This window comes from Thamnophis elegans, chromosome 14 (assembly GCF_009769535.1).
Source record: "Thamnophis elegans isolate rThaEle1 chromosome 14, rThaEle1.pri, whole genome shotgun sequence".
NCBI lineage: Eukaryota > Metazoa > Chordata > Lepidosauria > Squamata > Colubridae > Thamnophis > Thamnophis elegans.
The window spans coordinates 48,611,958-48,626,700 of record NC_045554.1 but is presented as its reverse complement, the minus strand read 5'-3'; the positions used below and the strand labels follow the sequence as shown (position 1 = coordinate 48,626,700).

General features: G+C 51.8%; 1 protein-coding gene across 1 annotated transcript; it reads left to right on the top strand.

The window, feature by feature from the left end:
• Positions 1-3,617: 3,617 nt before the first annotated feature.
• Positions 3,618-9,204, top strand: LOC116517964 (zinc finger protein SNAI3-like). The gene is made up of 3 exons (XM_032231159.1): positions 3,618-3,696; positions 7,137-7,760; positions 9,020-9,204. The coding sequence occupies exons 1-3, from the start codon at positions 3,618-3,620 to the stop codon at positions 9,202-9,204; spliced, it is 888 nt and encodes a 295-aa protein (XP_032087050.1).
• The last annotated feature ends 5,539 nt before the right edge of the window (positions 9,205-14,743 follow it).

The window sequence follows — 14,743 nt, the reverse complement described above, 5'->3', positions numbered from 1 at the left end:
TCTCTCTGCGTCTTCAGAGCAGCCTTAACGTTCGTTCAGCCGGGAATCCATCCACGGGCGTTTCCGTGTGTTCGACAAACCGATACTGCAGTTGATTCAGTGAAGTATGCAAACCGTGGCTTCCTATCCAAGCCAAGCCCCCAGTTGAAAGTGGCTTGTCTTTTGCTCATTGGGCTTGTGGAAACATGTCTGACTCACACAAGTGTCCAGTTCGTCTGCAGCCTGGTTGTTCCTGGGATATGTTCTTTTGAGTGTCAAGTATCTGTGCCAGGGCTCTGGTGATAGTTACTCGGGTGAGGCCGGAGCCCCAAAGCGTTTATCTGTTGCCCTGCTCCTGTCAGCAGCATCACAACCCTGACTTGTGGCCTTTTTGTCAGCCAAACTGGCTATTGCAGCTTCAAAGCCTTTGGCATTTTCCATTAAGGAAGCCAGAAGAATTCGTGGTTTTACTACATTTCCCCCGCTCCCTCCCGAGACCCGAAAGGATGCAGAAATGGAAAGTGTTTGGGAAAAAATGCATTGAATTTGGTTGACAATCAGAGTTTGTCCTTTACTTGGTAAACTTTTCTTCAGTCTCATAGGGAAAATAGTGGGTTGCGAGGTGGCGCAGTGGTTAGGGTGCAGCACTGCAGGCCACTTCAGCTGACTCTTATCTGCAGTTCAGCGGTTCAAACCTCACTGGCTCAGGGTTGACTCAGCCTTCCATCCTTCCGAGGTGGGTGAAATGAGGACCCGGATTGTTGTTGGGGGCAATATGCTGACTCTGTAAACCGCTTAGAGAGGGCTGAAAGCCCTATGAAGCGGTATATAAGTATAACTGCTATTGTTTTCCAAAGTTGAAGGATATAGCAGCCATTTCCATCGATATGTAAGATTGTGAGAATGAAGGAAATATCTGCAAATGTGCCCTTGCCATCCTCCTCCCCATATCCTCCCCCCCTCCTCAAAATCCTCAAGCTATTTACCTGCTCTTCCTTGGTTGACAAGAGAAGACAATGCCACTGTTGAGCATTTGGTAAGGTCTCTGTTATCTAGAGGGAGATGCTATTCATTCCTCCCACCCACCCACCCTTGGATGGCTTGACCTGAGGTTCCCCAGCCCCCAACACTCCAAAACGTCCCAGTGGCTCCTTTGGAGTCTCTCCAGGAAAGCCTGCATTCCTTAGGCAGCTCAGCCTTATATAGCCGCCTGCAATTCAAGGCCGCCTGTGCGTTTGAACAGACACCCTCCCTCCCTCCCAAGTGCCACTTAACATTCTCTGCTAGGTGGAAGGGCAGGCAAGTGAGCTCATACAAGCGCCCTCCAACACAGAAGGTGGGGGGGAGGAAAAGAAGGCCGTCCCTCCTGCCCTATTTCATGTCCCCTTGGAGGTCAGGGGCCCTCTTCGGTTCCTCCAGCTGTTGGGAGAAGCCCTCCTCTGCACCAAGAATAGCTTTACTGGAGATGGCAGCATTTCTGGGTCACCCAAACCTGCCCACCTGTGCCTAGGAGGAGGCTCACTGAGGGACCCAGCCCCAACCTCATGAGGTTCGCCTACAGCTTTTGTGCCCTCCCAACTAAATAGATGGGTAGTGTAGTAGGAATCTGTGATGTTCCTGTGGTTCGTCCATGAGGCCAATGTGGAGAAAAGACAGGACACGATCTTTCTCGGGATGGAGCGACCCAGATTGGGGGTCTGAGAGCCCCTTTTATTGAGATAGGACAAAGGCAGGAGGAGCAAATCAGTAATCAGCATGTGATTTAAGACAGCCTGTAAAAGTACAATTTCTAATCTACTGCTCAGGGAAGTTCTGTCTATATATGGTCAAATCCTGGACGTCAATGGTAGGGCACATCTCAGAATGTTATGTTATGAACTATCAGGATGTTATGGCGTTCTAGGAGTTTGTTTTCTCCTGTGTGGTTCAGCGTGGCTCTGCATGCCCTGGTATGAACTGGGCCATGGGTGATCCACACCTACACAAGGAATTATATTACAACATTCCCTATCCTGCCCAAAAGCTGCCATGTCTTGCAGGACTGTAAGCTCTGAGGAACAGCTGGGCGAGGTGCCCCTCTTTGCCCTGCCCAGAAGGGAGGTCTCTAAACAGCTGCCCAGAAAGCTCTCAGTGGTTGCAAGGGAGTAAACAATAATAGAAAGCTGGCTGACCCTCCTGGTGCATAAGGAATGCTCTTCCTCTCTTCCTAAAAATAGAACCATAGGTATTTGGAAGTAAAAAGGGGAGGGGGGAAGGGTCCTTATCATCCCCCTTTTGAGCAAGCAGGGGAGGCAAAACCCCAGGGCTGGGCTGGTTCTCCAAGAAGACCCCGAAGAAGAGGAAACCTGGCCAGGTAAGGGAACTGTGTGGGATGGGCTCCTGCTGCTGCTCCCACCCTGCCTTTCCTGGATCTCAGACAACTGGCAACTTCAAGCAGACTCCCTGCCCTGCTCTCTCTCGGGTCAAGTCCAAGCACTTCAACATCCCTGGAAGTTGATGGAGCAGATGGCAAGGCGAAGGCCATGGGCACAGGGCTTTTAACAGAAATTCCACTCCCTGCCGCCTTCAGGGTTCAGCACAGCCCTGGCATCTTTTCCCTTCCTTTATACACACCGGTGCCGAAGATGGGACTCTTGACTCCAGATTTTCATCCATTCGTCCCAAGGGCTGGATGATGCTTGGGCTGTTCGGAACTCATCCAAACCCCCCTCGGTGCTTCTCTCGTGCAAGAGCCGAGTTGGCGCAGTGGTTAAATGCAGCACTGCAGGCTACTTCAGCTGACTGCAGTTCGGCGGTTCAAATCTCACGGGCTCAGGGTTGACTCAGCCTTCCATCCTTCCGAGGTGGGTAAAATGAGGACCCGGATTGTTGTTGGGGGCGATATGCTGACTCTGTAAACCGCTTAGAGAGGGCTGAAAGCCCCATGAAGCGGTATATAAGTCTAACTGCTATTGCTATTGCTATCAGCCCCTGGGGAAGCCCCGGGAAACTTCAACTCTTTTCGGTCCTCATTGAGATGCTGCAGAAGCCTCTCCCCGACGAGCCGCCGCCCCCCCCCCCCCCCCCCGCCAATCCTGCGCCGCTCCTTCAGGCGCCCCTCCCCGCCTTTGCGCAAAGAGCCAAGGTGGTGCAGTGGTTAAATGCAGCACTGCAGGCTACTGCTAGATCAGCAGGTCAGCGGTTCAAATCTCACCGGCTCAGGGTTGACTCAGCCTTCCATCCTTCCGAGGTGGGTAAAATGAGGACCCAGACTGTGGGGGCGATAGGCTGACTCTCTGTAAACCGCTTAGAGAGGCCTGAAAGGCCTATGAAGCGGTATATAAGTCTACTGCTATTGCTGTTGCTAAAGTGGAGGTGGGGGCTTAGGAGCCACGAGGGGTCCGGCTCTCTCCGCCCAAACGAGGGGACCCGAGACCGACCTGGGCACTGCTGGGGAGGGCTGGGGGGGTCTCCCTGCTCCCCGCCCCCTCCCCGCTTCCCCAGCCCGCTCTTTGCACCTGCCGGGGAAGGGGCGGCGCGGCGGAGTCCCCGGACGGCCCTCGGGCGGCGGTTGGCTGGCGGCGGGACCATGCTAATGAGGCCGCGGCTTTATGCCACCTGCCCGGCCGGCAGACCCACCGCCCGCCCGCCCGCCTGCCATGCCGCGCTCCTTCCTGGTCAAGCAGTCCTCCAGCAGCCGCGTCCCCAACTACGGCCAGCTGGAGACCAGCCGCCAAGGTAAGCGACGCCCCGACGGCCGCTCCGACCGGCCTTGGGGCGCCCCCGGCCCTCCCTCCGTGCCCGGACGCTCCGCAGCCCGCGCGGGTCGGGGTCGCTCGACCCCCGAAGGGCCGGGGAGCCTCTCCCTTCTGGCCAAGCGGGAGCGGCTGGCTGCGGGGCGCCCCTTGAAGAGGAGGGGGTCCCCCCGGCCCTCGGGGCCCCTGCGGAGCCCCCGCCGTTTCCTCCGCTCGGCTTCCCCGCAGTCTTTGGCCGCGCCGGAGGCTTTCAGCGCCGGGTCCCCGCCGGCTGCGCTCCACGGGGCTTGGAGGCTTCCCCGGAGTTATTCCCGGGAAGGCAGCGCTGCTCGGCCCCGCAGCTCCTCCTAGGCGGGAGTTTCTCCGAGGAGAAGCGGCAACAGGTGGGAGCTTTGAGTTGGAGAACCTGCGGAGGCGGGCAAGGGAGATGCGGTGCCCAAGGAGGGAAGCGCCGCTTGCAAGCCGAGGGATCCGAAGGTCCAAATGACGTTGGGGGGAACTTCATCCACCGAGGCGCTTTTCCCTCTTCAACAAAAAGGGAGACAAGCGGAGCCCTAGCCTCGAACGTGGTGGAAATTCTTCCACATCTGGATCACCTCTGCACATGCTCAGAGGCAGCCTTCAAAGGAACACCGTTGCCTTATTGCGCACCCCTTCCCCCCCTGTGCCGGGACGGCTGATGCAGGCTGTGGCACCTGAGATTGTTTAGTGCAGTGTTTCTCAACCTTGTCAACTTGAAGATGTCCGGACTTTAACTCCCAGAATTCCCCAGCCAGCGAATGCTGGCTGGGGAACTCTGGGAGTTGAAGTCCGGACATCTTCAAGTTGACAAGGTTGAGAAACACTGTCCTAACCACTGCTGGGGAATTCTGGGAGTTGAAGTCCGGACATCTTCAAGTTGACAAGGTTGAGAAACACTGTCCTAACCACTGCTGGGGAATTCTGGGAGTTGAAGTCCGGACATCTTCAAGTTGCCAAGGTTGAGAAACACTGTCCTAACCACTGCTGGGGAATTCTGGGAGTTGAAGTCCGGACATCTTCAAGTTGCCAAGGTTGAGAAACACTGGTTTAGTGAGTCTTTCTAGGTTTGTTCCATTGCAATCGCCGTTGGGGAGGGGGCTTCTACCTCCAATGGCTACAGGGGCCTTTTCTGCTTTCTGTTTTTCCTGTTGGATTTAGGCATGCAATGCACCTTATGGGTACACTTAGTTCTACCTGTGTGTGTATTAAAATTGGTGTCTGCCTGCAAAGAAACAACATTGTTTTCCTGTTGTGAATTTCTGCTGACTCAACGATAGGTGCTGTTTTAACTCTAGGCAGCAGAGGAATTCTGCAAGACTCAAGGAACAGAACAGAAAAATCAGGCATTTTTTAAAAATGTGGTGCATTGTCAGGGGATTCATGATTGACAAAGAGGAGTTGGCGGTTTCGACTGAGAGAGCTTGCAAAGAGGAGAAGGAGGGGGAGGTGGTCCGAGGTTACGGAGAGTCCAAGAAAGGCTGGTTTGATCTCTGCTCATTGGGTTATATCAGTGGTTCCCAAACTTGGCAACTTTAAGACTTTAAGCTCTGCTGGCTGGAGAATTCTGGGAGTTGACATCCACAAGTCTTAAAGTTGCCAAGTTTGGCAACCACTGGGCTACATGTATGGAAGATGGCTTGAGCTCCTGTGAGCTGCCCATCAGAAGGGCTGGCCAGCCATCCTATAACCTATGTTGGTGAGGATGGACCCTGGGGGCTCCCACCCATCCCACCTGCCCCCATGGCCTCTGCCCCCTCAGTGATTTTTTTTTTTTAATATAAATGTTTCCAAGAGGGCAGGCTGTGTGGCATTTACCCTTCACTTTTTTCATACCCCAGAGAAGAATGTAAATTCATCTGGAATGTAGATTATTTCCCAGTGTACCAGAGAGGGTGTGTGGTGGGGGGTGGCCTGGAGATATTTAAAATATTCCAAGTGCTTTCTCTTCGGGGTAAGATCCTGTTTGGTTTATAACAGCCCTAACAGGGACTTGAGAATATTATGGCAGGCGATGCCATCTTGGCACACCCAAGTAGGGCTTCAGCTGCCAGTGGCCTAAGTGCACATTTTGGATCTTGGGGTTGTTTTTTTTTTTTAAAAAGGCAATTCTTTGACCTTCAGGCCCGCCTGTTTCACATGGGGAGTTTTTTTACCATTTTTTCACCTGCCTGCAAAGATGTTCCTCTGAAGAAGACACGAAGAGAGGCGTCTGTTCCACTGGGAGAGCCCTGGAAATGGGTTTTCAGAGTAAACCCACCACCCTCGGCTAAGGCTGAGGAAAGCACAGCCTTCGTCTTTCCTTCTTCGGAGTAAAACCAAGTGCAGGCTGTGGCCATCCATTAAGCTAGGAAACCGTTTGCTTAGAATAAAAGAAGCAGAAACATTTCCCCTAGGAGTAGAGTTTACGAGATATAAGGTGCTTAGCGAAGGTCTCCCAACTCATGTTCAGCACCCCAGGCAGATGTTAGGATGGGCAGCAGTTGACCTTGGCTAAGATTTAAGCAGGATCAGACCTGACTGGGAACTGGTACATACCGTATTTTTCAGAATATAAGACGCACCAAGGTTTTGAAGAGGTAAATTTAAAAAAAAAAGTGTTTGCACTCTGCAGGCCTCCCAAACCCTCCGCGCGTCCATTTTTGTGAAGGGGGCGAGGTTTTATGATGCAAAAAGTGTTGTATTCAGGGTATGAGATGCTCCCAGATTTTCACCCTCTTTTTGGTGGGGGTGGGGGGAAGGTGTGCCTTATAGTCCAAAAAACACGGTAGGTAGGAGAGGTATAATCTGTCTGGGGACATTACAGGAAGAGCCGAGGTGGCGCAGTGGTTAGGGTGCAGTACTGCAGACCACTTCAGCTGACTGTTATCTGCAGTTCGGCGGTTCTAATCTCACCGGCTGAGGGTTGACTCAGCCTTCCATCCTTCCGAGGTGGGTGAAATGAGGACCCAGACTGTGGGGGCGGATATGCTGACTCTGTAAACCGCTTAGAGAGGGCTGAAAGCCCTAGGAAGCGGTAGATAAGTCTAACTGCTATTGCTATTACACTACTTCCAGCCGCTGCTGAGAAAGCCAGGTGGGCATCCATTTGCAGGCTGAGCAAGTTTCGATTTGCAAGTTTGTGTGCAGAAGGTTAAGGCAAAGTGTCTGGAGGTGCCTAGAAGGGAAGTCCCAAAGGTGCTTTTTCAAGAGGCAACTTACTAGAGTGGCCTTTGGGAGAACCATGACCAGGATGACGGAGAATCTCCGTAGACATGTTTGTTTATGTTTATTATAATTTATAGGCCGCCCTTTTCCCTGAGGGGACTCAGGGCGGCTTACAAAACACGGGAAAGGGGGGTCATCTAGAAGGGGAGGCCGGAATATCACTTTGGTCAACTTCTTTTGTGTTCTTTCCATCCACAGAATGCAACAGGCCAAGTCACACCTGGATGACATGTTCCTTTTCTATCCAGGAGGCCCCGCCCTGCCCATCCACACCCCGTGAGGCCAGCCCTCTGAGGAGCCACAGCTTTGCTCCTGCCAGCCTCTCCCCCCCTCTTCAGCAGAGCTGGGAGGCCAAAGAGCAGCTCGCCTTTAACCCCCCAAGTGGGGAGAGGGCTGGAGGCAGCCGGGGGTCAGCCACCCCTCTTCGGGATAACCCCAACAACCTCAATCTCCCGCCAGCCTTCGGCCTGCTCCCCTGGAGGACGTGCCCCGTCCTGGGCCGCCTGGCGGAGGCAGAAGGACAGCAGGTGCCAGCCGAGCCTGGTGTGAGGACTGGCACCCTGGAGAGGTTCATCTGCCTGGATTGCCACAAGCCCTACAGCACTTTCTCTGGCTTGGCCCGGCACCGGCAGCGGCACTGCAAGCCGCAAGCCGTAGCAACAACCAGGTTCTTCAGCTGCAAATACTGCAACAAGGGGTACACCAGCTTGGGGGCCCTCAAGATGCACATCCGGACTCACACACTCCCCTGCGTGTGCAAAATTTGTAGCAAAGCCTTTTCCAGGCCATGGTTGCTACAGGGCCACATCCGGACACACACAGGTGAGGGGAAACTATCCCGGGAGACAAGGGGGGGAGGAGGGCCTTGCACGCTGCTGCAATGCAACCCAGCCTGGAGTGCAAGCATGCGTACAGAAGGTTGCATGTGTGGCACAGATGTCTTCTAGGGCAGTGTTTCTCAACCTTGGCAACTTGAAGATGTCTGGACTTCAACTCCCAGAATTCCCCAGCCAGCGAATGGGGAATTCTGGGAGTTGAAGTCCGGACATCTTCAAGTTGCCAAGGTTGAGAAACACTGGCCTAGATCATTCTTTATGTGTGGACTTCGACTCCCAGAATCCTTTGCAATGATGATCATGGTGGCTGGGGAATTCTGGGAGTTGAAGTCCGGACATCTTCAAGTTGCCAAGGTTGAGAAACACTGGCCTAGATCATTCTTTATGTGTGGACTTCGACTCCCAGAATCCTTTGCAATGATGATCATGGTGGCTGGGGAATTCTGGGAGTTGAAGTCCGGACATCTTCAAGTTGCCAAGGTTGAGAAACACTGTTCTAGGGATCCAGGAAGGTGGTTCTCTTTGCTATGTTACAGCACTCCTGCAGCGCAGAGGCAGTTTTGGTGCCCCCCCAAATTCATCCTAATATTTTTATAACGGCTCATTCTGCTTCTCCTGTTCGATATCTGACTGTGGATTCTATGCCCTTCCCTGCATGGGAGTGGCCTCTACTCAGAATATCACCAGTTCTGCTAAATAGCATGAACCATGTTTAAATCGTGGGTTTAAAAAGACATTCTAGGCTTGGCCTGGAGTGAGAGTGAATATCTGGGTTAGGCTTTTGCCTTTTGAGGGGGTGCTGAAATTGAATAATCCTTGTGACTAAAATCTGTGGTCACCAGAAACCAGACAGTCCTGTAGCGATGTCACAATCACTGGCTGAATTAAAGATTGCTAGATATGGCACAAATGTTTAACTTCTCTTTATCAGCCAGGGTGTTTTATTGTGAAGCCCTGCTTTATGGAGTGTGCCCCAGTTTGTAGCAGAGAGTGTGTAACACACCTGTAATTAGGTATGTGGGCCTCTGCTTGCAGAACAACCTTTCTGATCTTTGTAGCATTCAGTGCACCTACAAGTAGTTCTCAACTTACAACGGTAATGGATCCTGTCTGTGGCCAACCCAACTTACGACCTTTTTTTTCTGGTGATCATTAAATGAACAAGGTTCTCTTTGGGCCAGTTGGCACCCAGCCCCTGCCCCCGTGTGCCTCACCTGGGCTCACCTGTTCTGCCTTCCTTCCCAGGTGAAAAGCCCTATTCCTGCTCCCACTGCAGCCGAGCCTTTGCCGACCGCTCCAACCTCCGTGCCCACCTGCAGACCCACTCGGAGATCAAGAGGTACCAGTGCCGCGCCTGCTTGAAGACCTTCTCCCGGATGTCACTGCTTTTGCGGCACAAGGAGGCCGCATCCTGTGCCACAGCCTCCTGAGGGAGAACACGGCTGTTTCTCAGCAGGAGAAGCTTTGGATGAGTGAGGACCTGCAATCTGGAGGCTGGTTGCATCCTGAGGCAGGAGTTGGTTGTCTGACTGTGCGTATCTTCGCTCCAAATAAAGCAGTAAAAGGAATGATGTCCCCGGATGATTTTAAATTCCTTCTGTGAATTGCTCTCCTCCTGTATAAATCTACCCAAACAGCACGTCTTGGCATCTTCTGGGATCCAGGATGGTTTCGCCACTTCAGCACCAGAGACTGTGTTCCCCAGCTGGCTTCCTTCCTGGCCCCATGCTGGAGAGGCGCTCAGAAACACCAATGCATTCATCGTCTGCTTCGGATTGCTAGTCTTGGCATTAAAAGCTGCTCAACTCCCACTTCTGGCCTGAGTTTATTACGGCTTTTCTGGATGCTGATGAATCTCTCCTATCCTTTGCCGGAATGCATGGGAGGTCTTCCTGTCGCATGGCATGCCAAGATAGGCGCCTCTCCCTAACCAACTTGGAGAAAGTGTTGCTTAGTAAGATCTTACAGAGCTGAGGTGGCGCAGTGGTTAGAGTGCAGCACTGCAGGCTACTTCAGCTGAAAGCTAGTTGCAGTTCGGCAGTTCAAATCTCACCGGCTCAAGGTTGACTCAGCCTTCCATCCTTCCGAGGTCGGTAAAATGAGGACCCAGATTGTTAGGGGAAAATATGCTGACTCTGTAAACCGCTTAGAGAGGGCTGTAAAGCACTGTATATATGTCTAAGTGCTATTGCTATCTTCTCCGGCCAAGCCAAATCCATCCAAGGCGGTCCATTCCCAGAATTCAGGGGGAAAGGTGATGCCCAGGTCATCATTTTTAACGTGACAAGAGGGACACATTTTTAAAAAGATCTTACCAGCAATATTTAATGAAATGAAAGGCCATCTTCATCAAGATGAAGCCAAGTTTTTTTTTACTGTACCCCCAATGGACTATTTCAAAGTCAAACAGGCTGCAAACTCCAAAGAAAATTCTCCTTCAGTTGCTTTTCCTCATGGAAAAGCTTCTCAGTACAATCAGCTTTTTTCACCACCACCCCATTTTTGGGGGTTTCCCCATTTTTTGCCCAGGAGAACATCTGGAGCGTTTATGTGCTATCAAAGGTGGGGGTTGTTTGTTACAACTTGTTCGCAGCAGTGAGGTCAGCCTGGCAGAGCGTGGAAGCAACAGGTATATTTATAGCCTTCCCCGTGGCCAGAGAGCATAAATAGGACCCCGAGATGCCTAAAGTGAGCTGCATTGTAAACTCCGCACTATTTTGAGCTGCAAAAGTTCTAAAAACAGCTCTTCCACCTGTCGTGAGGGAGGGCCAGAGCAGGAAAGTATGCTGCTGCTTCTAAAATAAGCCAAATGTTTTTTCCCTCTTCCTTGCAGCCGATGGAAAGTGCTGGTAAATATAGCAGCAGGGCAAAGGTGGGGACTCGAGACCCCCACCTGCTGATCTGCCAGTGGAGAAGGGAATGTCAGGATCAGATGAATGAGTCCTTTTTTTCCATTCTGCCTGAAGGCACCATCTGGGTTCTTGTTTTGGCTCCTCCTCGGTCCACAAAAGCTGGCCAAGAGGAAAACTGGCTCACTCCCTCTTCAATCACTGTCAAAAAAAAGAAAAAGCTTGTTTGTTTGCATCCGGAGTGATTTCTGCTCAACTCTCTACCTGCGTGTTACTGGGGCAAAGGCAGGTACGGCTGCAGAAAGTCCTGGGTTCAAATTTTAACTCTGCCCAGCCACTAGGTCTCATCTGCTTAAATAGAGAACGTTTATAGCTTAGGGTTGACATAAGGGGGGGGGGGCTGGGTGCTCTGTGATATGAGCTTGGTGGTTTTCTTGCAGAGGTTTCAATACCCAAATTAGCAGCTTCATTCACATACTGTAATATGTGGAGTTTATTAAATTGTTGGGTGGTTTTGTTGTGATCAGGTTGGCGTGATGTATAAATGCAGTCTCTTTGGTTGGACTATAATTCAGTGTATAATGATTGATTGATTGATTGATCGCACACCATCAAGTCATCGTCAGCTCTTGTTCCCAATCTGGTTCTTTTAGGTCTTCCGATAAGTCATTTATAGTATAAATGGTACTTAGAGCAAATATGGTAAGTATACTGTACAAACCAACTATTGATTGATGAAGACATGGATACAATCCCATTTAAATTCACAATTATAAGATAAAATAACTTAAGATTGCTTTCCGAAGCCCTAGTTTTTTTTAAAAAAATGGGTTTCTCGCCTAAGAAAAGGCATTTCTGCATTACAGGAGTGGATTTGATGGTTAGGAATCGGTTAGGAGCTCTCTTTCAGAGAGGAAGTGATGGTGATATAAATACACTTATTTTATTCTTTTATTAATTCAATTTCTATAGCCACTCAGCTCAAGCAAGTGACTCTTACTGGATTCTGGTGTAAATGGACGCTCTTGGCCACATTAATAGAGAACTTTGGAGATTTTTCTTCCCTAAAATCTTCCTGCTGTTCCCTGGTTGAAGGTGAAATGGAGGATCTGCTTTCTGGGACAAGATGGGGAACATGTCCCCCCTCTAAGAAAAGTGCAGTGACCTTAATTTAGGGGGTCTGGATCAAGGTACATCCAGTGTAGCTATGAAAGGGGAGAGAAGGAGGCTTGGCTTATGGGTGCCGAGATCTTTCCAGCTCAAGTTTCTTTTTCCCATGACAAATGGAAAAGCAGCCCTCCCCCTTAAATGCCAGCCCCCAGAAATAGCCCTGCCCGGAGGAAGTCGCTGAGGCCCCGGGGGCCAAGCAAGGCACAAAGAGGCCGGCTGGGGGCTCTATCTATAGACGGTCGGGCGCCCCGCATGGAAGAGAGCCCTGCCCCGCCTGGGTGCCGCTCGCGCCGGGGATGCCGAGCAGGTGGAAAGACCGCGGGGGGCGGAGAGTTGTTCCCCCCCAGCCGCGGGGTCCTTGTTTTTCAACAGGTGGCCCCGCAGGTTGGCGCCTTGCGTGGGCAGGCGGGGATCCTCGCAAAGTGGGGGAGAAGGGAAAAACAGACAAGGGAGGGGAGGGAGCCTGGGCTTCTGAGTTGCCCGCTCGCCCACGCGGGAAAGGATGCTCCGGGTCCCCTCGGGAAGAGCCCCACGGAAGGAAGGTCCAGAAAAGCGGAGCGTCCCTGGAGAGTCTCAGCCATCCAGGTCAGGGTTAGATTAGATTAGATTAGATTGCTTTTATTTATAGGCCGCCCTTTTCCCTGAGGGGACTCAGGGCGGCTTACAACCTATAGGGAGGGGATACACGTAATGACATATACAGACAATACATAATTAAAAATAGAAGCAACATTCATTCATCATTCGGGTGGGGACGGATCCCAATCTTTAACCCCAGGCCTGGCGGGATAGCCAGATCTTAAGGGCTGTGCGGAAGGTCTGGACGGTGGTGAGGGTACGAATCTCCACGGGGAGATCGTTCCAAAGGGTCGGAGCTACTACTGAAAAGGCTCTCCTCCGTGTGGTTGCCAGTCGGCACTGGCTGGCAGATGGAACTCGGAGGAGGCCTAATCTGTGTGATCTAATCGGTCGTGAGGAGGTAATTGGCAGGAGGGTTGTCCCAAAGGAGCTTCCCACCCCCCCAAAAAAAGCTGGATTTTCTTGTTTTTTCTCCCTTGAAAACGTTTGGCTTCAAACGCAAGAAATTGCAGGATGCAAGAATGTTTCTAAGGGGGAAAAACCCCAGGAAAGCCTAGTTGCCTTTTGGGGGGGAAAAGCCCCTTTGGGACAAAAGGCGGAAGGGAGGCAAAGGGACCCTGGAGCGGGCTTCGAGGTCCACCGGCTGCGCCTCGCATCGGAGCTTCCAGCCTCCGGGGATGGAAAGGGCGAAGGCTCTCCACATCGCCCGGCAAGCAGCGCTCCCCCTCCACTTAACACTTAACGTTGCCCTCTAACACCCCTGGGTGACATTGCTGAGCCTCGCCGCTTTAGCAGAGCAAGGAAGATACTCGGAGATGATTCACACCCTGGTCAGCGTCTCTTTGCACTTCCACCATCGGGCATTAGACATCAAAGCAGAGCCGGGCGAACGAAAAGGGTTTAAAAATAGTTCCTATCCTTGGGTGGTCAGACTCTTCAACACAACCACAATCACTCCAGGCACACGTGGAAATGTTATGACTAGTTTTCATTTTTCTTTCTTCCTTTTTTTCTTTTCCTCTAATTCTGTGTTTCTCAACCTTGGCAACTTGGAAGATGTCTGGACTTCAACTCCCAGAATTCCCCAGCCAGCATTCGCTGGCTGGGGAATTCTGGGAGTTGAAGTCCAGGCATCTTCAAGTTGCCAAGGTTGAGAATTGTAATTGTAATTGTAATTGTAAGTTTATTTATAGGCTGCCCTTTTCCCTGAGGGGACTCAGGGCGGCTTACAACTTGTGGGGAAGGGAATACAGACAGTGACATATAAAAACAGTACATAATTAAAAATAGAAACAACATTCATCATTCTGGTGGGGACGAATTACAATCTTTAACCCCAGGCCTGACGGGATAGCCAGGTCTTGAGGGCTGTGCGGAAGGTCTGGAGGGTGGTGAGGGTACGAATCTCCACAGGGAGATTGTTCCAAAGGGTCGGAGCTACCACCGAGAAGGCTCTCCTCCGCGTAGTCGCCAGTCGACACTGGCAGAAACATTACTTGCACGGGGATTAATCTTTATACTATTTATGTTGTTTGTATTTGTTGTCATGAATGAGAGAGGGCTGACAGCCCTATGAAGCGGTATATAAGTCTAATAAACAAACAAACAAACGAATAAGTCTAATAAATGAATGAATGAATGAATGAATGAATGAATTGCACCAGTGAGGCTAAAACCAATTTCCTTGTATTTATTTAGTGCAGGAGTGTCTAAACTTGGGAACTTTTAAGACTTGTGGACTTCAACTCCCAGAATTCCCCAGCCAGCCAGTTGAAGTCCACAAGTCTTAAAGTTCTCAGGTTTGGACACCCCCGATTTAGTACAATGACAATAAAGGCTATAATATATTAATGATCGTCATAGGATGCAAATAAGCAATCAGGAAACAATCAATATAAATCGTGCATGGAGAAGCGCATCGTCTCCCTCCCCCACCCCACACGCCCCATTGCATGCCCCACTCCTTCCCAGGCTGCTCCGGGGCAGCGGAGAAGGAGCGGGGCGGCGATCCTCAGCAATGGGGAGGATCGAGAGTCGCGTCTTTGCAAGCGAAGATGCGGCTGCAAAAACTCAGCTCTGCCCGGGGCGAACGCAACTGAGCATGCGCGCGTGGGCTCTGCCTCTCGTGCCATGGCGCCGGTGCCACGCGGGAAACCGCCCGAGTGGGAAACCTCTCCCCTCCCATGGTGTCCCGAAAGTTCCGGCCTGGAATGAGGCGAGCCGGCAGCCCCATCGTCCGACGAGCTCCGATTGGCTGAGGACGGCGGCCGGAGGAGGCGGGGAGCGCGCTGATTGGTCTGCGTGGCCCCAGCTGGAGCGGCGCGGGCCAATGGCGGGGAAGGGGCGTGTCGCTTACATCGGCGGAGACACG

Bases quoted from the DNA above. Each gene is read 5' to 3' on its own strand.
- LOC116517964 (XM_032231159.1), top strand. From the start codon at position 3,618: ATGCCGCGCTCCTTCCTGGTCAAGCAGTCCTCCAGCAGCCGCGTCCCC. The intron at 3,697-7,136 runs GTAAGCGACGCC...TTCCATCCACAG, and splicing joins GCTGGAGACCAGCCGCCAAG to AATGCAACAGGCCAAGTCAC. The intron at 7,761-9,019 runs GTGAGGGGAAAC...CTTCCTTCCCAG, and splicing joins CCACATCCGGACACACACAG to GTGAAAAGCCCTATTCCTGC.